A 26278-nucleotide genomic window follows, 5' to 3' on the forward strand; every position below is an offset into this window, starting at 1 on the left:
AGTGCATTTAATTCTGTTATTTTTATTTTCATGTGGTACTTGGATATTGATGTGATACCCCATTGTCTTGCATATGGTGTGCTCTGTTGTCTTGCTTTCGAAGGGATTTCTTATTTGTTATAATATCAGCTTTGTGTTAATGTGTCAATCATTCATTTGAAGTTAAAGCTGCTTTGAGGTGTGTGGTTATGTTCTCAGTAACACAGTATGCCATACGAACTAGGGGTAACAGATCATTATTTACAACATAGTAAGTACTTGGAAATAAAAATATATGAATTACAATGTATTGGGCATGGAAGTAGTAGAACTGCATTATTATCGCCGTTTGCTGGGATGGTTGGGCGAGGGGCAGGGAAAGGAGGGGGGAGGAGCCGTAAGCATACCCGGATGTGCGTCACTGCGCCGGATGTTAATTCTCCGCGCTATCTGTTGATAGTAATTCTAAGGTATTGCACCAGAATGCACATTGTGGCGCTATCTCGGAAAAGAGACTAAAACTACTAGCGCCAAGTAGCTTGGAACCGAAATTTATCATTGAGTTTCATCTCTATTCTATTCTATCCTCTTTGAACACACCCTCAAAGACGTTGCAGAGCAGAGCAGTATGGCTACCACACCAAAAGAACCGTGAAGTGCTCGTTTGGCTTATATTTACTCCACTACACAAATAGACTACCGATATACTTGTTTAAATCAACAATGGTTCACGCTCACGCAGTCTTTAATGCAAGGATATTCGCACTAAGTCGTACACACTATAGAAAATAAACTTTAACATATCTGGATGCTCTGGATCAGATTTGATATCTGGTAGGCCGTGATTTCAAATATTAAGTCGTCACTATCGATATACTTGTTTAAATCAACAATGGCTCACGCTCACGCAGTTTTTAATGCAAGGATATTCGCACTAAGTCGTACACACTTATCACGAATAAATAATATAATGCCTTAAATTAGTTTATCCCCATATCTACAAAACTGAACACTTGAATAAGGTGTAATTCTCTTGTAGTTTCCAAATGTTCACTTTATCAGATGAAACACACACTCAGATCGATGGGTAATCACAAGTTACATTAAATTTATTGATATAGGCCCTATGTTTTCGGTAACGGCCGTAGCCGTGTTGAAACACCGGATCCCGTGAGATCTCCGAAGTTAAGCCACATTGGGCGTGGTCAGGAGTTGGATGGGTTGCCACGCGCTGTTGGTGGTGGTAAGGGAATGGAGGAGCGGAAAGGAACTGGCCACTCTACCGCACGTAAACTCCGGCTCAGGAACACCTCTGCGGAGGTTCGGACCTGCCTTCGGGCAGAATAACCCTTACCTTACCTATGTTTTCCAGGAAATTGAGTACGCCTCTATCATATACACCAGTCACAAATTTTTACACTGCACCTGCACAATTATATTCCCACATTATAATGAACAGACTATATACAACACTGAACGCTATGATAACACGACGGCGTATTTTAATAAATTTAACCAAAGTTTCGTAGGATGACTGATTGTTGAAATATCAATTCACTAATTCACAAACAATAAACACCACATTACACCAGAGATTATCTGTTTAGTTGGACTCAACTGAACGTTGCGAATACAGCCAATCCACGTTACACATATTATTAATTCTGTACGCGCTCTTCTCGCACAATTATATATGATAAGACGTGTTGGTAGCAATGAGGTTTTCAACAGGGAGTAAAGATTACTTTCTTGTTTTACTCCCTGGGTTTCAAACCATATGATTAAGTGTGGTGTTTTTTGTTTTTTGCTCTTCCATTAGTTTTAGAGTTCTATCCTCTTTGGGCGAAAGGGAGGGAGAAATGTTTTGTTCGGGCTTTAGAAGAAGACTGTTATGAGATGAGTAATAGTGGACTTTTATTTATCGAGAGTTTGTTGATCTGTCGACTCGTACGATAGAAACAGTGTAGATTGGTATGTTTATATTTCAGAGTGTTCATATGATGCTTGTTTCTGGTACTAGTTTTTGACGTTTCTCGTGCAGGGGATGTTATTTTTCGTGCATTACAGACTTGAGATATTTTGTTTGTTTGTTTGTTGGTGGAGAGTACACGATCGTTTAAGATAAGTTTGCACTTATTTACTACAATTATACATTAATCAGTAGAAGCTGATAATATTTCTTCATAAACCATCATGTTCAGCACTAAATTTAATGTTCTGCTGGGTTCATTGTGTAGATGCTGTCTGATATTTCTTTTAGTTTAAGTTCCTATTTATCAAAGCTTCTAAGTTTGTAAGGTGATGATGTTCTTGGATAGGGATGTAGTTAAGTTATTGCTGTTCCTCCTTCAGTTGAAGTTAGAAAGGGTGGATAATCTTGTAATTTAGCCCCTTAAAACTACAGTCGTCGTCCTTTAAAAGATTGCTTAAATGGAGCATCACATTTCAGTGATTCTTATGACATTAGAAGGAACACTTGTTGATATTACACAGATTGTTCATATGAACATCTTATCTCACCATGTAACTGTAAGTTCTGTTGGGGGGATTGGGCTGTTGAATATTTTTACTTCATAGTTTATTTATTAGATCTTAGAATGATCATCAGGTAATTGGTATAGTGGGGTAATTAATCTGAAATGATGTTCTGCCATGGCATAGTATCATGGGAGACTTTCAGGCTGAGTCTACAAAAATAAATAAACTGACGTAGTGTCCACAAACTTATGAGTAAAAGTTCCATTATCAGTAGTACTACTGTTAGCCTGCCTTGTGACCATGGTCATTAAGGTGTGAAGTCTTAAATGGTTAGTTGGTTCAAGTCCTGTATGTGGAAAAACAGTAGCAATTCGTTTGTGGGTACCCATATGTTGGAAACATTAAAATCGTAAAAAAATTATGTAAATCAATATGGTATCTGAAGTAGTAGAGAACAGAGATCTTTCATGCTTTCCAGGGACCTACCAGCCTGTCTCTAGAAGTATTCTTATAGGGAAAAATCAAGATGAGACTGTGTAAATGTACCGAATATGGCCATTTTCTGTATTGCTCTTGGTGGGTTGTGACGAAGTCTAGTTTGGTATTGTTTACAATAGAGCTCACCACATCGGTCCAAGTGTCCAGTTTGAACCTCTCTGGACCTTACTTTAAACAGACTACTGGTCTAACTGTACCAGACCTGTGGCCTAAGCAGACGTCTGCTGATGTCCAGTATGCAAGAGGACTGTAGACCGCTTTGCGACGCTCACTTGGAGGATTATGCCCCCAAACCCTGTTTGCTTGTTGTCCAGGTGTAATTCAACTTTAGTCCACTCACAAACGTAGAGTGCTTTGCAATGTTTCTGTCATGTAGATTAATATGCCAACACTGGCTGCCTGTTCACTGAATGCCAACATTGTTCAAGCCATGCCATGTTGGATTTCTAACCTATCTTTACAATTTTGATCATCAGAATGTTGGCCACCAGGCTAGGAGAGGTGGTGGTATGCAGTTTGTGATCACTAGATTGCGTTCCAAAAGCCTGCCTTTGATTCCAAACCTCTCTGTGCTGGACAGAAGAATGGTGTAACAACACTCTCCCAACGTTACAAAGTTTTCTGTGTGTAAGAAAGAAACCATGGGAATATTATAATTTAGACTTTCACGCTCCGTGTAATTATTCATGAAGTGGGCTTGTGTGTAATGAATTATATAAATATTCTCTACACATTTCAAAAGGAACCTTGCCTTTCTTCATCAGGAGGCAACAGAGAAATGAAACGACGCATTAACGGTTGCTAGGAGAAAGCAACAAGGAACTTAAAATGGTGCCCTAAGATGTAAAAAGGGATGCCATTAGCCCCATGCTAGAGACAATGAATGGCAACAGTCAAGCATCATTCTCTAATGGTTCTGATAATAGGTGGCCATGATTCACTGAGGTTGTAGCCTGTATCGCGGTTGAAATTATCTGGGTTTTTACGTATTTCAACCGCCTCCCTGATGATTCTTGGGCGATATTGCTTTATACGGGCAAAAACATCCACTTCTTGGAGCATGACATCATGACCAGATGTTATGGCATGATCAGCAACAACTGATTTATCAGGTTGGTTGAGTCTGATACACCTGGTATGTTCTTTGATGAGAGTACATACCGTTCTCAAAGTCTGCCCAATATAAACCTTGCCACAAGTACAGGGAACTCTGTAGATACCAGGTTGTTGCAATTTAGGCAAACTGTCCTTAGTTTCGCAGGAGTTGCCTAATCTTAATTGATGTTCCAAAAACAGTTCGTAGATTGTACATACGTAAGATTTTAGCAATACGATCCGTCATGTTATGTATGTAAGGTAAGTAAGCAGTTCCTTTTATTATATCTTTTTCTTCAACAGACGCCCGATTATGTGTCGATTTCAGAACCATTGAGATCAAAGCTCTGCTGTAACCGTTGCTCTCAAAGGTGGTTCTCAAGGTGTTAATTTCCTCTTGTAGAGCTGACACTTGACAAAACCTCCTGGCCCTGGTAGTTATTAAGGATACCATGTTTCTGGGCAGGGTGAGAATCTGTGTGTAGGCTTACGATAAATGCTGTGTCCTAAAGATCCATCTTCTTTCTTGGTGACGAGAACTAAAAATGTTATTTTGCTGTCAGATTCCATTTCCATGGTGCTGGCAATTAAGGTGATCCAGGAAGTGACCAAGATTATCTTCACCTTCTGTCCAAACGACAAACGTATCATCCACATATCGCCACCAGATCTTTAGTTTGCAAGGTGCCGGCGACAAAGCTTTCTCTTTGAAGATTTCCCTGATGAAATTAGCCGCAACAAGAGAGAGAGGACTTCCCATGGCCACACCATCTGTCTGTTCATAATATTTCCCATTCCATAGAAAGTAGGAGGTCATGCAGTGATAGAAAAGCCGTCCGATCTTTTCAGTAAAAATATCATTAATGAGAATGAGAGACATACCACCATCAAGAGGTACTCTCGTAAACAGACACCGCTTTGAGACTCGCCAAGATATCACCTAGCTGAAGTGATATAGTTTTTAACTTCTCAATGAAGTGTGTGGAATCCTTTATATAGGAAGGGGTGTTACCCAGGAAAGGGCATATGTTGGGGAACCAATCGTACTAACAATAGGCCTAAGAGGAACACCTTCCTTATGTATTTTGGGAAGCCCATATGTGTCTGAGGAATAGTATCCCCTGGAAGGAGACTCTTTGTTGTATTTTCTAGAATAGAAGATTGCTTGATCAATTTGACGGTTGCATTTGAATAGCGAGTTGTAGGATCATGACTGTTAATCCTGTATATAGGATCAGCTAACAGAGACAAGATCTTGTTGTCATAAACATACTTATCCATCACCACTGTCGCGTTACCCTCGCCAGCGGGGAGAACTATTATATCCAAATTGTCCCTTAGGTCTTTTAGCGCCTGAATTTTGTCTTGTTTTAAGTTGGACTTACGTGGATTAGTGGTCTTGAGAACTCTGGAGCATTCTTGTTTACTTTCAAATGTGCAATATCTTTCAAAATATCCATTTAAAATATGTAATATTTATTATGCATTGAAATATGTAAAAAATATGTAACTTTAAACTCGTGGAATAATGGTCCTTTTAGTGTGATTTGCTGACATTTTAGCTTTTCTAGTAGCTACATATATGGGAACAGAATATGTAATTACATATAATCCAGGCTCTAGCGATCACCCATTGAGTTAAGCTATCAAAGCACAGTATATTCTAATGTTTTAATATAGCTGTGTACTGCCTACAGTTTTCTTGCCCCTCTGATTTTACAGTTTCCTCAAATAAACAGAGTTATATTGAGACAAATAAATAAATACAACTAAATACAATTATCTTCCTGTTTTAATTGGTCCAAAGCTCTTCTAAGCAACCTGTTACACGAATGTTCATATTTAATTTAGTCATTTCACGATTGAGTCTGAAACCTATTTCTGTTTCCACTACAACCCTGATTAGGAGCCACACATTATGACAAGCAGGGAAACTGTGTTGTATCCCATTTCTGATGCTGGAGTTTCCTTAGTAAGTGTTCATTTTCAGTGGATTTCAGATGGTCAGACAAATTGCAAACTAAATTTACTCTTCTCTGCAGATATAAATTCAAGTCATTTAAATGCATTGATATATCAGGTATCCAAAGTCGCTCATCCGTTCAAGATTATTGAATTGAGGGATATGGTTTTCCTTTTCTGTCCTGTCCTGCTGTTGGCTTCTTCAGATTGAAAACTCTCTATAACATCTTTCTTTGTCTTAGCTAATGAACTTTGGAATAATACTATATATCTTCATATTTTGCTTCAATCTCGTTTATACATGTTTGGAATTCCCATTCGATCTTGTATAATTCACAGTTTTGACAATTGTCTTCATCACATCTTCTGAACTGGAACATTTTGCAGACAGATTTGCTTTTGATGTGATAGTATCCTTTTTGGCTTAAGTCATTCCTTCATTTCCAAATTTCATTGCATTGAATGTATATTTTATGTTTATTTTCGTTTTTGTTTAACTGTAGTTTGTCAAGAGAGGATGATTGTTCAGTTCACTTCTTAACCCATTTGTATTACATTTAAATACCGTAGCTGTTCACTGAGAAATCCCATTTAAATGCCACTCTGTGGCAGTTGTCAGTACTATATTATTTAGAAAACCAACCAGTAAAGATTCCTTTCTGAAAATTTGCATTCATGATAATAAAGGAATAAGCTTACCACTGCTGCTTTTCTCGTACATCTGCTGAGTGTGGTACACGTCAAAACATTCTTCTAAGTGAAGAGCTGCACCACATTTTTTTTTTTATTGTCAGCACTTTTACTCCTTTTACTTCGGCTGTAGCACACAACACACATTTTTGTTACTTTTGTTTTCTTCTAATTAACGCAAAGTATGCCCTAATGTCATCAGGTGTAGTCTCAAACCATTTGTCATCGTCTTTCACTTTTTTAATGGCAGGATTGCGCATTTGTCTCGTTGGATATTTCATCAAAAAATGGATTAATGTATTTGCAAGAAACTGAGAATTCAGATTGTGGCTGCATATCATACTTTTACAGTAAGTTATCACTAACCCCACTGTATTCGCTAAACATATGTGCCAGAGAATTATTGCCAATTTTTGCCCAGTTCCAGTCAGTCAAGTTAGTCTGTGCCAAGGTACAAACTCTTGAGCTATTTAAAATAGTATGTGTTTGGTCCACCTTGTCAATACACTTTTTATAATTGAAAATTATTTATTCATATATGTTTCAGGAACATGTACATTCCCTTCATCAGTGAAGTCCAATCTTCCTGACTCATGTTCCTGAAACGTACAGGCAGACCTCGTTATACGCGATAGTTACATTCCTCAGATTTGCCGCACATACCGAATTCGCGTAAATCGAGAGTCGTTTTATATGAAAAATATAGGGTTAGGTTTCTGTTTACTCATATATTAGGTTTAAAATAGCAGAGATCCTTAGTATATTTACAAAAAATAACTATTACCATGAAACTGAAACACACAATAATAAACTAAACTCTGCATACATGCTCTTGGCTTTAGTTTGAATAGCAGCTCCAGAGAGGCATGTAATGTTGGTTGTGATACTCAATCCAATCCATTCTTCCCATCGCTTCTGAGCGGGATTTGGTCACTCTAGTCACACGTAAATTAGTATAAGATGGAGCAGTTTTCGAATTGATTCCGCATTGTCACGAACAATTCTCACAGTGGATTCATTAAGTCCCAAAGCACGCTGAATGTCAATAATACGCTCACTTTTCTCATTGCCATCCAAAACGTGTTTGTTTCTGACGAGTATGACTTTGGTATGCGCTTCTTTACTTGGACAGGCACACTTTCTTTCCTTTTACCCGCCGTTCTAAATACGAAACCTGTCAAGTCCAACTTCACAGCTCTACAGATCAGAAATGACCATTCACGTCTCTACAAACACAATAGAAGATGCTCGTAGAGATGTGCTTGCCCCGTTAACCTTGGCGAGCAACGTAGTGTACCTTACAGAGTTCGGCACACATGTCTGTACCCGCCTTAAGGCACTACAGCTTCCACATACTTTTAACAGATGACATTACTCGACTTAAAACAAAAAATCGCGTATATGCGAAACTGCGGATAATGAATCCGCGTATAACGGGATTTACCTGTACGATAAGTTTATCAACAGTACAAACTCGTTTCGAAAGACCTGGCCCGTCGTAGTCATTTGTATAACTTTCCATGTCATCAGCACCTTTACACGCATCGCTACAACTTGAACTTTCAGGGTCTATTTTTGTCATCACAAACATCACTGCCTTCAGTATCACACTCTAAAATGCCGGGCTGAGTGGCTCAGACGGTTAAGGCGCTGGCCTTCTAACCCCAACTTGGCAGGTTCGATCCTGGCTCAGTCCGGTGGTATTTGAAGGTGCTCAAATACGACAGCCCCGTGTCGGTAGATTTACTGGCACGTAAAAGAACTCCTGCGGGACTAAATTCCGGCACCTCGGCGTCTCCGAAGACCTTGAAAAGTAGTTAGTGGGACGTAAAACAAATAACATTATTACACACTCTAAAACACGATTAGCTTTCGTATTCCATTTTCATCAACATCAACATATCTGCTTGACGCCATGATGGCAACTAACGTGAGCAAAATAATAGGCAAGTTGGCCATGCAGTTAGGAGCGCGCAGCTGTGAGCTCGCATCCAGGAGATAGTGGGTTTAAACCCCACTGTCGGCAGCCCTGAAGGTGGTTTTCCGTGGTTTCCCATTTTCACACCAGGCAAATGCTGGGTCTGTACCTTAATTAAGGCCCTGGCAGATTCCTTCCCATTCCTAGGCCTTTCCTGTCCCATCGTCGCCATAAGACCTATCTGTATCGGTGTGATGTAAAACAAATAGCAAAATAATATGAACAAAGATTCTTTTATCTCTTGTTCCGGAAATGCGTGATAACCTGGAGCAAGGGAAACAACCAAAGCCACGTGTCTAACGTTCAACTCAAAATGCATACAAGTGGCATCTCTGAGTTAGTAACTGAACTACACGTATTGATATACAGCAATGGATTGTCGCGAGCTGAGCTTGTCATTTGATTCATACGCCACAAATTACTTTGAGCTAGGGTCGTCAAATGATGTGATTGGGTTTAGACAATAATCACCAGCACAGTTTATCAAATTTGTGGCATTTAGCTCTTTTAATCACCCTGTATAGCTGCTAGAGCTTGGAAGAACTTGTGGGGATGGAGGCACTTCCATCTACCACCGCTAGATTGTATATGTACAATTTAAGGTAAATAAATAATAATAACTAGAAGACCCGTGCTACTCCGCAGCAGCATTCATTATAAATAGGTTAGATAACTCGTCTTGATATGCCTGTCGTAGTCAGTGTTTTGCCTGACCTTTTCAATTGTTTTAAGAACATTTAAATAGAAGCGTGTTATGGTATGCAACATTTCGTGGTTAGAATTAATCCGTTCTGATGCCATTATACCGTCTGTTTGGTAAAAATCTATCCATATATTTGCTTTTTTTATCCTGCAGTTCTTGATGTAAAGGTTGGTATTGTGTCGTAGAAGGCAATGGTATTTTTAATCGCAGTTCTTCTATATAGAACGGTTGTCTTGTGAGCTCATAGGTTAGTCTCAAAGGAGCGCTTTTTTTGCCAGGCAGAAAACTTTTTTTGATATGCATGGCCTTCACTCTTTCTAGTGTAGCTAGATTATCCTTTGATAGATGTTCCCATATAATATTTAAGGTGTATGTCATGATGGGGTCTGTTTGTACAAAGACTTCAGCATGTTAGTTATTAGGAATGCTCTTACATCTGTTTAATATATTTGGAAGCTGGGAAAGATTAGAGAATCAGAGTATTTAGCAAGGAAAGTATTCATCTGTGATCAGGGGAAGTATATACTCTCTGACTTGATAGGTAGTAATCAAACATGGCCGCATGTTATGACGTTACGTAGGATGAAAATCACATATATCAGAATATTAATGAAAGTGTTACTCGCCTAGCAATCTGCTAAGTACATAATTTATTGCGGGTTAGGATAAGCCTTCGCCTGCAATTTTTGGAGTGATCATTTAATGACTTGATTTTATGATTACTCAAAGCTGGCTGAACTAGACCTATCAATGTTTCATGGTTACTGGCAGATAATTCCGGAGAGAATAAAACAAAAATGAAGCAATTTGGTCCAGTAGAATGGACGGACGGATTTGTCAAAGCTGATTTTAGTAAACACTTTTAATATAGGGATAATAATGGTAGGATATAAGATGCAATACTTTGGTTTTGTCTTGTATTGCCTTGATCATCAGGCTGTCTTGCTCTTTCCTACAATGGAACGATGTATTAATATATGTTTCTCTTCATTTTCAGGGATGAGAAGTTTTGTGCCTGTCCCCGTCACTCTGTTACTATTTCTGAAGACTGAAGAACAGCGCATCTTTAATCTAAAGTTTCTTCATGCAGAAAAACTCTATTATATTCATAAATACAAAAACATTAAATAATATTTAAAAAATGGACAAGACATGATATTCCTCTCTTTTTAGAGCATAGCTCAGGGAATTTTCCTGCCATTATCATGATACTAATATCCATTTAATCAGAAGAATGATGCAGTTAAATCAGATATATCATCATTCAACTTTGGCCTTATAATAGTTTCATTTACGGAGGGGACCGGTGAGGTGGTGGACAATTTCTTTGTTATTGTAAGATTATTTTTTAATTTTCTCTAGCGTAGCAGATTTTAATTTTGACTGTTTGAAAACAGTCTGTGTGCAGAAAAAATTATCATACAGTAATTAAAAGAGAATCCATCATGGGCTCGGAAGAAGTGAAAGTTAGAAATAAAAGAAATTCTCCCAGACTTGATAGAAGGCATGCAAAGAAGGTCTGTGTATGGCTCCGAGACCATTGTTTGGATGTTGCCAATGTAGCTGAACTAATTTCTTTGCGAGCTAATCGCCTCTATGCTACAAAGATAAAAATTTCCAATATGACTGACTTGGAGAAAGTATCCAAAGTTGTTGAGTCATTGAAACTCCTTATATTCCTCTCGATGAGAAACTTAGAAGTTGCCAACAGTCGTTTGACTCAGTCGTTTGACCGTTTGGCAAATAAGCACAGTCAGTCATCTTCTAGGAAATCGGTGCAGAGCGATGATACATGTGATGGAAATAATATGCGTGCGGCAGATACTACTGTCAAAGATATGGATGTTGGAGTGTGCTCAGAGTTCGTTCGTCATTCAGAGTCTGATGGCAGAAACTCGTTCCAAACCCAAGATTTTGCTGGTTCAAACTCTAAAGAAAATCTTAGACTTAGCGAGGGCAGCAGTAAAGAATGTTCAAGACGGTGCTCTGATGTCGAGGAGTATGGTGTTTCTAGGAAGATATCGCTCTCCGATGATGTGACTGTCTCTCTATCTGGTAAGGAATCTCCAGAAGCAACCATTCTGGAAGAAAGAACTAAACAGAATAGTGAGATATCTGAATGTGATCTTCCTTTAAGTGAATGGGAAAAAGACTTTGACTGTGAACACATTCTACAAGAATCTAACAAGAATACTGATGCACAAATAAACAAAGGTGATGATGAAATGGCTATTAACCAGAGTGTGCTGAATGCTGTGAATCAGGAAGAAAAGTTTGATTCTGTTGACATATTGGAAGCCATTAATAAAGAAAGACCGGAGATTTCCTCTCAAGCTACAAAGAAAAAGGAAACTCAAGAACATAAGCGTACTATTTCAGAAGTGAATTCCTTTGAAAGCAATCCTTCAAGTAAGACTGTGACTGAGAAAGATGGAACACAAAAATCATTTATAGAAGAATTGGAATCGATGTTTTATAGTTACTCGAGTGATGATGACGAGGAAGAAATGGGCTGTGAACCTCATTCTGTGCCTTCGTTAGCCAACGACCAGAAAAAGAATTATGGAGACACTGTGCCTTCCACCCCAGATTTACGATTAGGTAAAAGTGAAATGTCAGATGTTGGAGAAAACTCTCGACCACAGTCAGAAAAAATGCATGGGGGCAGGGGTAATGCAGAATGTTCCGAAGAACTGAAATTGGAACATACTGAAGAAAGTCTTGCTGCAAAGGAAGATCTTCTGAAGGATTCTGGAGATGAATGTTCATTGAGGAGGGGGAGGTCATACTCGTGTTTAGACGAAACTGTGTCGGAGGGAGATGCACCAAATCAGTCCCGGGATCTAGGAACAAGCAGTTTGGATTCAGAGGCAGCAATGGAAGAACTTCTGAAGGATTCCGGAGATGAATGTTCAGTTAGGAGGAGGAGAAGAGTGAGGTTATACTCCTCTTCAGACGAAACTTTGCCAGTGGGAGATGCACCAAGTCGGTCCCCAGATCTAGGAACAAGCAGGTTGGATTCAGAGGACATTTCTCACAATCATAACGTGTCAGAATCTAAAGTCTCCCTCCCAGAGAACAAGGAAGAGTACGGAGACGGAAAGTTGCTTGGCACTTGTGTTGTTAAACTGGAACCCCTGTCACCAAATACACTAGAAGAGCATATTTTCAGCAAGCCTGCATCTGAGGAGTCTGACTGCCCAAAGTCAGAAGAAACAGATGAAAAACAGTTGACGAGGTAAGCAGTTCTTGTGACCATACTTTTCTGACACTTTTTTGTTTCTTATACCACTGATTTACATTTAAGGCTATTGCCCAGTCTTTTCTTAAATGATTTCAAAGAAGTTGGTAATTTATTGAACATCTCCCTTGGTAAATGATTCCAGTTCTTAATTGATCTTATAAACAAATATTTTCCCCCATTTGCCTTGTTGAATTCCAACTTTATCTTCAAATTATGATATTTCCTACTTTAAAAACTACAGTACGAGTCCACTATAGAGAGTATGGCTTATAAAAGAATCCCGTTATAACGTCAAATTTCTTCTGTCCCTTCAAAATTCCTTTGGTTACAGCAAGAGCCCTATAATTGACATATCCATTATTATGAGACATTAAGCGTGCACGATTTTTTCCGGTGCGGATTTTTATGCACCCAGCCATTATATTGAATGTGATCGATCGTCTTTGGTATCATTTCCTCGCTATGCCCACTAGCGAGCTCTCTTATCGACATTTGAAGGCGATGTTGGAGTCTATTAGTAATACCCTTCAACTGGCGTTCCTCACATGTGAGCATGTTTTCCAATTGGATCGTGGTTGAAGATGATCCAATGTATGTGGGGTCGAAACTATAGGTGGGCCAGCGTAAGGTTGCATATGACAGCTGCGCACAATGTTGGTCACAATGCAATGGTGCATGAAGTGATGTTGCCACCGCAACAACAGCTGATTGCATGACACGTTAGTTTTTAAAAACATGGGAGAAATGCTTTTAATGTCATTGCGATGATATACAATACAAATGAAATCGGCCGACAGAAATCAAACTTTCAACACAACGATTAATTTTAGAATAAAATATTTCATCACACAAAATGATACGGGATAAATCTACTACAAAGTTCTTATTGTGATATTAGAGAATACAGAAGAAATCGGTTGACAAGAATTCACCAATAAATGTTACAATAATATATACCGGTGCTAACGCAGAAGGTTTCAAGTAAAATGTATTAAATTTACCAATAATTCAGAAACCTTATTTTCATACCTGATTCACATTGGTAGAAGCTCGATACCCTCCAGATCACTGCTATCAATACCGTCACCTTCATTGTCATTGTCGTTGTCTAGGCATATCATTAACTCCTGACAGTCATTGATGATGCCATGTAGGCTTACTGTCTTTGCCGAGTTAATGAATGTTGTGACATGGCTAACTTTCTTCCTCCAGGAAGCCGCATCCATCGAGCAGTACTCTCCCGGAGCAGTCCTTCCACTTCAGTAATTGTGAAGGACTTGTTATTAGTGCTTACGTAATAATTCACTTCACCCCACACCATACCAACTCAATGAGGTTGAAGCGACAGTGGTACGACGGCAATCTAATAACCTCGTGCCCTTGTTCCTTTGCTACCTCGTCGACTAATTTAGTCATACACATATGCACTGGGATATTTCTTTCCTGCAGCCATTACACTAACAGTTCTTTACGGGCGCTTGAAGTAGGGGTTTTGTCCATTATTACGGAGTGGTAAGATGCATTGTCCATAACAATGACGGAAGGGACTTTGAGCTGTAATAATTGTACACGTGTCTTGAATTCTATCAGCCTGGAAAAACTGCCATTCTGTAAAAAAAATCCAAAATGAAAGAGGACCACATGATTTCGTAATAAATACGTAAATAAACGTGGTCAATACAGTTGTTAACTAATTAGAAATAAAGCTTAAGTAAATGATTACTTAATTTTAATACTCTACACTTAAATTAAGTAAGAATGCAGTACACCTCAAGATATAGCAGAGCGCATCACTGATTTCAGAGGTTAAATTATATTTTCTTGCGCCTGGTTAAATTTCGGTAAGGCTATTCCACTGTAAATTTATAGCATGAGGGTTATCAATTTATTCCTGGTGCTGGATATATGTTTTCATGGTACATACATGCTTAAGTTACGTTAGTTGACACTGTTTGAATAAGAAAACTGAAGCATTTGCCACAAAATGCGACTTTTGGTATTGTTTTCATGCTATGTGCATTTGTGAGGTCTCTCGTCGACATTCAAAGGCGATTACAAACCATCACTGATGTCGGAGTCAATTATTAATATCTGTCGACTGCTGTTCCATAAAGAAAATTAGATATGAAAGAAGAGAACATGTTTTTGTAACAAATACGTAAATAACTTGATCAATAGCAGTTGTTAATCTGTCTGCTGATGGCTCGGAACATACCGCTTAGTGGATCAGCTTGTCTCCTTAATCCCAAGTCTTTCCAGCCCAAAGATGGTAACATTTACATAACATTACTCATTTATTGGAAATCGCCCTGAACAAATGGTGCAAGACCTATCTGTGTCGATGCGATGTAAAGCAAAAAAAAAAAAAAAAAAAAAACAGTGCTGCTGTCTTATGGATCGTTTCCTGTTCTTAAAATGAGCAATACTGGTGAGTGTCCCGTACATTAGAATCACCTTCTAATTGACCTAGGTGCCCTCTCCTTTCGTGTTCTCTGTCATTAGCAAATATCTCGTCATCTCCCAATGAAGTTCTTAACATTTTATGTCCTTATCACAACCCCTAAAACCCCTCATAACCATACAAAGAACCCTTATTTACAATCTCGTTAATGTGATTACCCCAAGGAAGATCTTTTCTTGTATTAGCACCTAGGTACTTACAGCAGTCCGCGTGTGGTTTTGTTTTATAGTCCCAGATGGGCAAAATTAAACTGACCCAGAAAATATTTGCAGTAGGACTGACGCGAGATTGACCCTCGTTTATGAACGTCACAGAAAATGCTGAAATGGCCTCATCTGAAGAAACTGACAATCCAAAAGTCCTGACTCTACTTCAGTAACAAGCCACTGGCAGAACTCAACATTTGAAGGTTCGTCTGGATGCTTTAACGCATGCACAACAGTAAATTTGTAAGGAACAGATGCAGGTCCTTTTTCTTAATGTTTGCAACATGACAATTTCCTAATTTCTACTTATACAGATAAATAGCATTGCAACTTCATTGGACTTTGTTTCAGGCTTACCTTCACTCGAGCAATGTTTTCTGGTGTTCTAAATCTTTCCGGATAATTATAGTTTTTATTCGCTACAGCCTGTTTCACGCAATTTTTCTGCTAAGGTTTGCGTTGCACAATTTGCTGTAGGTTTTGCCAAAGCACTTCCAGGCTTAAACTCTTGCGCAAACAGTTCCACACAGGTTTTCCACAATTCATGCTTTGCATAACACTCAACGATGAACATGCACTGTTTTATCATAAGCACCATTTTGTGTTTCATTCAACTGTGTGCTCCTCTCACTCATGCGTAATGACACAGCGATGTACTTGGAGATGCGCATGCTCAGCAGACATGTGACTGCACAATTTCCAGCATTTTCTGTGATGGGCAGTTCTCCTGTTCATTAATCCTTTCCCGCCCACATTTTCAATCTGCTTATCCCCAGGTTTCAACCTATTATTTAGGAAAAAATTGAAGCAGAGCACATTGTTTCAGAAAAAGTTAAATATATTAAAAGCTATTGATGACAATGTATTCAAATTTTCAATAATATTGGAAAACATACCATCACATCCATATCTTTATTCATAGAGTCATCAGGATGTTGGTTCAAACCTCCACCCCCTCTCTTGGTGATACTGGGGGAAGCAACCTACTCAAATTCTCTGGGTTCTATTATTTTTCATCTATATCTATATAAAGCAGAACGTCTGTGTCCGTCTGTTACTTATACAAATCCATACCGTTCAACCAATCCAAATCAAATTTTGTGTACTTACCTTTTAGGACCCTGCAGGTAACCCTATCTACAAGACATTTTAACAGCCCTCTCCGTTCCCTAGATTTAGGCCCTTTGGCAAATATAGGCTAATATAAGGAAAATATCAAATTTATCGTACAAACCTCACAATGCGAAAACAAAACTCAGTTAGGCCCCGAAAACTATGTTTTAAGGGCCTAAAACCAACCGTTATGGAAATACTGGCATCACATTACCCCGCTCTAGGAATCTGATGAAGAAATGACCAGCCTTAACCATGGCAACGTCAGGTCAATAATTCAACAGTAGAATACAGGCCAGGTGTTCAAAATAGGCACGTGCGTAGATGTAGGCTAGGCCAAGGAGAGATTCTGGTATAGAGATAAATAGCACGGGATGGGGGTGGAAAGGGACGAAGTATAAAAGTGATAGGAAACAAACCATATGAAAGTAGAATCCATAGTTTCCGTCTCCGAGATGTATTGTGACCGTGGATGCTGTTTAAGTACCAGTTCAGATGCATAGGCATAGTGAGAAGTGGTGATGAAGAAAATGTCCAAACTGACCAAGAGAAACAAAATAATCTATAACTAAAACTTGAAATTAAATACATAACAATAACTCTTATGCCCGGTTTCTGGAACGTGAGATATCGAACCTATAGCGGTATCGAATGGTTAACTTGTGTTTTGGCGTTGCACGAACGTAAGATACAGCTATCGGTTCGACAAATCGCTTGCTAACTTAGAGGGCCCTGAGCAGGAGATATCTATTTGTTAACTTGGTGGGCGCGTGCGCAGTACTTCAGTATCGGCAGCTAAGCTTGTGTTTGATAAAATTTTCTATGGCTTTCTCATCTTCTTCCGACAAAGAAATTGTAGAAATGGTCAACATTCTAGCACGACCACGATTATATCATCGACGGCCTAATATTCTAATGAAATATACAGTAGTGAAAACGAATTCAAAGACAGATTGAGGCTAAACAAATATACTGCCATAGGTTTGGTAGAGGTTACAGGCGATAATTTGCGTCCTGTGACTAATAATTTTCCATTGTCCCCTGTTGATCAATTATTAATTAGGATACCCTTTAAGATTCGGTACTACTGAGTCTTATCATATTTGTATCGGTGACTGCATTCGTGCCCATAAAAGCACTGGTACCACTAACCGAGAATAACAGATAATTACACAATTATCGTAGTAGGCCTACTGCAGGCCTACTTGCATTGGCAGTGAGCATATACTTATATCGTGGAGTTGTTTTTAATTAACGATATTACATTACATGGAACTAACAAGTTATATAATTATGTTAATTTTTTTGCTAGGGGCTTTACGTCGCACCGACACAGATAGGTCTTATGGCGACGATGGGATAGGAAAGGCCTACGAGTTGGAAGGAAGCGGCCGTGACCTTAATTAAGGTACAGCCCCAGCATTTGCCTGGAGAGAAAATAGGAAACCACGGAAAACTATCTTCAGGGCTGCCGACAGTGAGATTCGAACCTACTATCTCCCGGATGCAAGCTCACAGCCGCGTGCCTCTACGCGCACAATTATGTTAATTACCCGATATATATCGTTATACTGTGATCAAACAATGTTCATATTTTGTAATAGCAGGGAAGAAATACGGTATACCTATAAGGCTCAGTGCAAACTGGATTGTGCGTGACATGTGCCACTCGTGTGCATATTTCATTAGAAATCCTCAAACAATGTCAAATTCTCCTGACAGCCCTTAAACACCACGAAACTGACACCCACGTCTGCAAGAGCTAGTATAATACTCATTTCTTGCTGCGTGGCAAAGAGGGGATAACAGGAGCTGCACAGAAAGCTCAAATGTGATGCATTACTTGTGCGCATGCGCCTGGCAATCTAGGCAAGACACCTAATGCACCAAAACAAAGCAGTATGAGGGGTGGCATCTAGTGTGTATTTATGAAACTTGATCAACGAGCCAATAGTTGACAGTTCGATAAGTTAGCTGCTGTTTCGCTGTGCAACGCAGCGAAGATTTATCGAGTCGACAGCTGTAACAAAGCAATAGCTATCGGAAAGATATCTCACCATTCCAGAAACCGGGCATTAAACTACAAAATAGTTCTTAAAATCTCAGCCAACATCACAATAACAAAATCTACAAAAATTCGCTTCACTCATAATTAACAGGTAATAACATACCTAAAAGTAAATGATCAATAAAGTGCCTGGGCAGCACTGGGTATTATATCCACCCATTCAGTTAGTCTTTATCTAGTCCAATTGCACTCATATGAGATTTTTTGCTCAAAATGTCTTCAGCATTTTGCTCCATAAGTGAATCGCCCTGTATGTTGTTCGGTTAGCTTAGTAGAAGAGAACATCTAGTGAAACCTACTGCACAGATGTAAGCTTTAAACAAGAACTGGATTGCACACACAAATGATTAAAGAAAGAACTGTTTGTAATGGAAAGGAAGAAACAAGCGACATAGTCATATGTTTATAGTTTATTATCTTCATGTCCATATTGATGAATATCACAATTATATAATGGGGATAATTCCACCTAATCAATACTACTTTAAAAATACACCATCTGCTGGACCGGTTTCGATCCACAATCGATCATCCTCAGCTGTTTGAGACCATAGGATAAAATCATTGAACATCACTTAATCTAAGAATGTAGGGGCAAAAGATCTCTATAGGTCGTTGTCTCTAACAAATAGTATTTAAAAAAGAAAAAAAATCTAAGAATGTAGTTAAAAACATAGTAAACAACATTGATAACGGGTTAAAATCAATAGCCTTACTATCAGGAGCACAACTACTACCTGGTAAACCACTTTTCAACACTAAGTTCACGCGGCCAAAATAAAAGATATATATGCTCGTTTAACTAATTTCATGAAGCCCTATTTTACCAAGATTTTAACGTAGCTCAATAAGAAAAAATTATCAGTTGACTACAAGATTTTAGGATAGTAAATTTATAAAAATTGGAGAAGTGTATTTTGAGGTAACAAAATTACATAATCGTGATGGACTTATGGTTCCCCATTCAACAGAGAGATATGTCATTGAAATGAACAGATGTTTTATCAGACTTTAATACTGTAGTATATAACAATAATTCAAAGAAAATGGTTTCCAATTACTGTGAATGTACTCCAGGAAAAATGCAGAGCAACAGCATTCTCTGTATTTAGTTTTCTATGATCTGGAAAAAGCCTTTGATTCAGTACCAAGATCTGCTATTTGGAAAGTATTGAGACATTTTGGATGTCCTGAACGTTATGTGGAATTGGTTCAAGCTCTTCATGATGGCATGTCTGGACAGGTTCTTTATGGTAACTCAGTGTCAGATGCATTCAATTTAGGCATGAAGATTAAATTTTGTTTTGATGGAGGCCTTTTCAATCTGGCAAGGCATCGCTCACAAAGATTTACTCTGGTTACCTGAGTGACAGAACTGCAGTATGCCGATGACACCACATCTCCTGCTCTAACACCTGCAGAACTACAACAGTCAGTCAGCTGCTTTAATACTGCATGTGATCGCTTTGGTCTTGCCATTAATGTGAAAAAAACGAAGGTACTTGCACAACCTGCCCCAGGGTTAACACTTCCTAAGTTCAGTATTTCCATCTTAGACACAACACTGGAACGGATTGATCACTTTTCATATCTTGGAACCATCTTGTCTAAACGGTGTACCTGCGAACAAGACGTTGATAAAAGAATTGGGGCTGCTCATGCAGCATTCGCATGGTTAATGCACACTCTTCATTAATAACGACCTAAAACTGCATACCAAACTCTTGGTGTACAAAGCTGTTGTCATTTCCACACTGCTGTATGGCAGTGAAACTTGAACACACTATCGCCGTGATATCAAAAAACTTGAGCACTTCCACCAGCAGAAAATGAGATACATCTTGAATATTAAGTGGGAGGACTATGTGACCGATACGGCAGTTCTCGACAAAGCACAGCTAAATAGCAATGAGGCAACAATCATCGTTCATCAACTGAGATGGTTAGGCCATGTTCACCGCATAGGTGATACCAGGCTTCCCCACCAAATTCTTTATGGTGAACTTTGCTCTGGGAGTAGACCTTATGGAGCCCCTCTTAACCCTTTTAGGACTGGGTATATTCAAGGAGGGCGCGCCTAAGAAGACCAGCTGTTTAGCATGTCGTATGGCGAAAAAGACCAAGGCGTTCAAGGCATATTTTTACATTTCCTTTCAGAAACGTATAACTTAGTCTGTAATAAATGTTTCTTCACGATTTTTTTTTTCTTTCAAAATCTTGAGAAAACATCTTATGAGATGTAAGCGGAGGCAGTTTGAACCAAATTAATATTTTAAAATAAAGAATATTTTATATATATACTAAAAATGTTTTTTAAATGTTGAAATGAAGTATCTGTAGCTTCTAAACGAATCAAAATTTATTTAGGCCTATGGCAAATGTATTATTTACGTTCCATACTTTATTTTCCATATTATCACAAATTTTTTTGGAGTTCAGATTGAAATTAATTAACAAAGTATTGTTATTGTCAACTTGATCTGAAATCTAAAAAAAACTAGCGCAGCAGTAAGCACACATTGTTTGCCTACACTTTGTAGATACAAAGCTAAAACCTCGAATAACACCAATACACACCTACAATATAACACACTGACATTGACCCATTAATGTTTTAAAATGTTTCCAGTTTTTTTCCACACTTACAAAAACTTATTTACAAATATGTTTTGCAATGCACACACCATGGCATCCTTCTTGGCATTTGGTACACAGTTCTTCAGCTGGTCCTATAAAGGTTAAAGATTAATAATAATAACCGTATGTTTTTACTAACACCTACTCCTGTCTGGTGATGTGCAAATTAACCCTGGGCCGACAATGAATAATGAGTTCTCCGTGTACTGTCAAAATATCAGGTCCATAAAAAATAAGATTACAGACTGTGAACTTCATGTTCAAGAATTAGCTGATTTCGACGTTATCGCCTTAAGTGAAACTTGGTTGACGGATTTTGTGTTAGACTCTGAAATCCCACTCTCAAAAGAGTTTTCCTTATTCAGAGCCGATCGTAGAACAGGATCCCGGGGAGGGGGTGTTTTAATCGCTGTCAAATCTAAATGGCATGCGACCCTACGCACCGACCTGATGAATGACTGTGAAGCTGTTTGGGTTGAAGTTACATTTCATAACATAAAATATCTATTTGCATGTTTCTATAGACCACCTCGTTCTTATCTCAGCTATTCTGAAGCTTTTCTTTCCTCTGTGCTTAAAGCCGTTCATTCCAAAGATAACATTGTCATACTAGGAGACTTTAACCTGTCTGTCTCCTGGATTTCCCCCTCATTAGGTCAGCCTTCTAATAGCCTTGACAAATGGTATATGGACCACTATATTACTGGACTGAACTTCAAACAGCATGTCTTGGAAAACACCTGCAGAAATAGTCTTCTTGACTACCTGCTTTCCTATAACGAGCCCTCATCTGTTTCTGTGGGACGAAATATTTTTAACTCCAACCACAAGTCCTTTGAAGCAACTTTCACTCTTACCCCTCCCCGTGCTCCGAGATGTCATCGAGCTGTCCTTAGGAGCTCTGTGCCTGTGTGGCGTAAAGTTGACTGGCAGACTGTGAATCGTACCCTGTCCCTGTTACCATGGCATTTGTTGCATGTGGGTGAAGTTCAAGATGCGGTGGACTTATTTTATGATTGGACGCTTGCTGTGATTCGGGACCTCATTCCTACTCGTTCGATGTCCAGAAAATTCCCTCCATGGAAGAAGAGTGATACTAAAAGTGCTGAACTACAAAAATCGGTAGCCTGGAGACAATGGAAGAATGCGCCTTCTGAGAGTAATTATAAAATATTCTCGGACCTTCGCAAACACCACAAGTACTTATTAACGCGGGATTACTCTGACTATATTAACGGAGCCTGCATTGAAGTAAAACACAACAGTAAAAGGTTCTGGTCACTTATAAACAATAGAAGAGACAATAAACGAATACCGGAAGTAGTAACCTGGGACCAGTCTGTAGCCAGTGGAGCAGATAGATCTGAATTATTCAATGAATATTTTACTTCTAATTTTGTTAAACCTGTACAGTATGCTGATTTTCCTAAAATCAAACCTGTTACTTCCCATAGCCTCAGTAATATTTCCACAATTGAATCTGAAGTGTACTCCCTACTTTCGTCTTTGTCAGATAATAAACCCCACTGGTCCTGATGGTCTTAGTCCTATCTTTCTTAAGAATACAGCAGTAACTCTTTCATACACTATTAGTGTGATATTCAATCGGTGCTTCTCAGTCGGCTACTTTCCGAGCTCCTGGAAACTTGCGTATATCACACCCGTTCTTAAAGGTGGACAGAGGTCGGATATTGCAAATTATCGCCCGGTCTCTGTATTACCTGCTTTATCAATCATTTGTGAAAGGATCATCCATCAGCATTTGCTTGCGTTTACAAATCCATATATATCCCCTCAGCAGCATGGTTTCCTTCCTGGAAGCTCCTGCGTAACTAACTTGGCTATCCTCCTCCATCATGCCACGTCTGCCATCCACGCGGGCTCTCAACTTGATGTATGCTATATCGACATCGCGAAGGCCGTCGATACTGTGGATCACACCCTTCTTGCGCACAAACTTTCTGAGCGGTTTAACGTGCATGGGAGACTCCTAGCTCTAATTAATAGCTTTCTGAGCGAAAGACTACAGCACGTTGTTCTTGATGGATGCAGTTCTTCTCTCACCACCACCCTCTCTGGTGTCCCGCAGGGTAGTGTCCTTGGTCCACTTCTTTTTGCCCTGTTTATTGATGACCTTATCGATACTGTTTCCCACCATTCATGTGAAATACTGCTCTTTGCTGATGTTTGTAAAATCTTCAAGCAGATCGATTCTCCTACAGATTCAATCCAATTGCAAAATGCACTTGATTCACTGTCAGGTTGGTGTACTACATGGCGTCTTAAACCTCATCCCTCCAAGTGTTCCGCCATTTCGTTCACACTTCGTAAATCCCCCGTTCTACAAGAATATCACCTACTGAACCAACCGATTGCTCTTGTTGACAATCAAAAAGACCTAGGAGTGCATTTTGACAGTAAATTGTTGTTTGTCTCGCACATAAACAGGGTTACTTCACGTGCTATGTCACTCCTCGGTTTACTCTACAGGTTTTCGGACATCACAGATGTAAATGCCCTCCGAGCATTTTACGTTTCCTGTATCTTACCTATTGTTGAATACGCCTCTCCTGTCTGGTCCATTTCTGCTTCTTCAAACCTCAGCCACTTTGACCGTGTACAATCATTTTTCTGTGCTATCGTCAGAGCCAGAGTCCCTGCATGTCGCAATCGAAGCACTATCCAAGTGCTTGAGAAACTGAACCTCAAGACTCTTTCTGCTCGGAGGAAAGTAGCCGACCTAAAGCTGCTATACAAAGCAGTTAATGGTCTCTTTAGGTCTCCAGATTTAGCTTCCTTATTCCCCCTCCACGTCCCATCCCGTAATACCAGAATGAAGACCCTATTCCATACTCCTTACTCCCGGCTTTCTCTCACCCAAAGGTCCCTTTCGGTGTGTATTCCAGCAATGTTTAATACATTATCTATCAACAACAACCTAGATCTCTTCGTAACGTTTCCTTCCTTCTGTCATGATATTTATCATATAACTTAATTTTCCTTCTTGTTCTTTCCCGTTCTGCTCCTGTATTTACTGAAAATGTATTTTTCTTTGTTAATAACGTTGTTTATGTAAATATGTATTATATATAATTGTACAGTTTTCATTGTGTGTATTTGTGTCCTTTTTAAATATTTATATATCTTTAATTTTAGATTCATATCTATTGTAGACAGCTCAGATCGTTGTAATTCGGCGTTATGCTGTTGCTGATCCTGAATAAATAAATAAATAAATAGATGTGAGGCGGCAAGTATTCTAGTGCACCGTCCGGCTCCATGGCTAAATGGTTAGCGTGCTGGCCTTTGGTCTCAGGAGTCCAGGGTTCGATTCCCGGCAGGGTCGGGAATTTTAACCAACATTGGTTAATTCCTCTGGTACGGGGGCTGGGTGTATGTGTCGTCTTCATCATCATTTCATCCTCATCATGACGCGCAGGTCGCCTAAGGGTGTCAAATTGAGAGACCTGCACGTGGCGAGCCAACCGTCCTCGGACACTCCCGGCACTAAAAGCCATACGCCATTTCATTTTCACCTATTGCACTCTTCTCAGTTTAATCATTTGTTTGTTTGTTTGCTAATTTATGGTGTCTCCTTTCCAAATGGCTAATTATTTTGAATGTTGCTTTCCGTTTCGAGTGATACAGCCATCGTCTTTGTAAATAATGAATGTTTCTCGTAAACGTATGACAAGTTGCGATTTGTGGGCAGAACTCGACAAGAACTCTGACGATGACTTGTTAGATTTATCAGATTTGTGGAAAGGAGATACCGTAAATGAAGCAAAATTGAGAAGACTGCACGACGTTACTTGCCGCCACACGTGGTTTATGTCAAACTGCAACAGCAGACTGCATAGCTCGCCAATAAGGTTAGCGCTGGCTGGCGAGCGTTAGGTGGTGCTCTTCATTAGATGTGCTGCACTGTACTTGTTGGTGTTTATTTCGTGCTTTGACTCTCATACTCAATTAAACTTTAATCTAACAGTCCCAAAAGATCTTCAAGACACTTAATATAGCATCATATTATTCATGTGTTAAAAAATTTGGCCTATAGATACCCTTTTATTCCATTGACAAAATATCGTCAGCTGGTCTTTTTAGCCAGTGTGACCATTGACGATATATTGTCAGTTGGTCTTTCTTGCAGGGACTGTCACTGACGTTATATTGTCAGCTGGTCCTATAAGGGTTAAGCATTTTAAGGATCAGTTGAAACATGTCATGAAGACAACTGGTATAAATATATGGACATGGGAAGAATGTGCTGTGGACTATTCACTACGGTGGAACACTACGTCCACTGCTATCAGCTTGTTTGAATGAGAACGCTGCAGACATCAAGAGGCCAAGCAACAAGCAAGAAAACTCTGTCGATTGCAACCCCGTCCTCCTGCATCCATCTAGTGTGATTTGTGTGGGCATATGTTTTATGGCGGAAAGGATGGTAGGCCCTAGCCAAGTTTCACTAATACAAAAAACATGTACGTCGTTGTCGTTAACAATTGTACGTATTTCATCTATGTGAGCAGGGAGAGAGAGCGTGTTCACATGGCAACATTGCAAATCATGTGGTGTGGAGGAGAGAGCCTGTCTCAACAAGAGACTTGTTGCGACAGGGGGTTGCGGACTGGAGCCAGACTCAGGTAGCTGGCGTTGAGCCAACATTACAAGGGGATTATGTTTAACTTAGATTGACAGAAACAATGGGTACTCAACGCTGCCTCCCGTTGAAAGAGACCGTTGACTGTTGCACACACATTCACACTCACATTTCAAAAAAATATACACATAACTAACACTATTTGAGGCAAATTTGAAACTCATGGTAAACAAGAGTCCTGTTACATATTTTAAAACTAGCCCTATTATAACACATTCACTCATTGTCACTGATTCTGTGCTCCGCTACGCTGCCTGATGAGAACGTTTAGGTCCCTAGGAATGATCAGAGTGTTTTTCTTGCCATCTGGTGTAATTACAGTCACACGTCCATCCTGTGTATACACATTCCGCAGTCCAAATGTGTCGTGCCTTATTCAAAATCCCTTTTCTTGTTGCCGTGAGGGATTCCGTGACCATGATGTTTGTGCCCTTCAGTAGTCGCTTCGCCCGCCAGACTTGGTCCCGCTGATGGTAACGCAGAAACTTCACAATTATTGGCCT

The 26278-nt window shown here is 39.3% G+C and overlaps 1 protein-coding gene across 4 annotated transcripts in view; it reads left to right on the forward strand.

The window, feature by feature from the left end:
• Positions 1-1812: 1812 nt before the first annotated feature.
• The window catches only part of LOC136856717 (transcriptional regulator ATRX homolog), a 462565-nt gene continuing 438099 nt past the window's right edge, over positions 1813-26278 (forward strand). For all 4 annotated transcript variants that reach the window (XM_068225163.1, XM_068225164.1, XM_068225166.1 and 1 more), the window contains exons 1-2: positions 1813-1950; positions 10381-12621. In XM_068225163.1, coding sequence (XP_068081264.1) covers positions 10829-12621 — 1793 coding nt within the window. In that variant the 5' untranslated portion in view covers positions 1813-1950; positions 10381-10828. The remainder of the gene's footprint in view (positions 1951-10380; positions 12622-26278) is intronic.

The sequence above is a fragment of the Anabrus simplex genome, chromosome 1 (assembly GCF_040414725.1).
Source record: "Anabrus simplex isolate iqAnaSimp1 chromosome 1, ASM4041472v1, whole genome shotgun sequence".
NCBI lineage: Eukaryota > Metazoa > Arthropoda > Insecta > Orthoptera > Tettigoniidae > Anabrus > Anabrus simplex.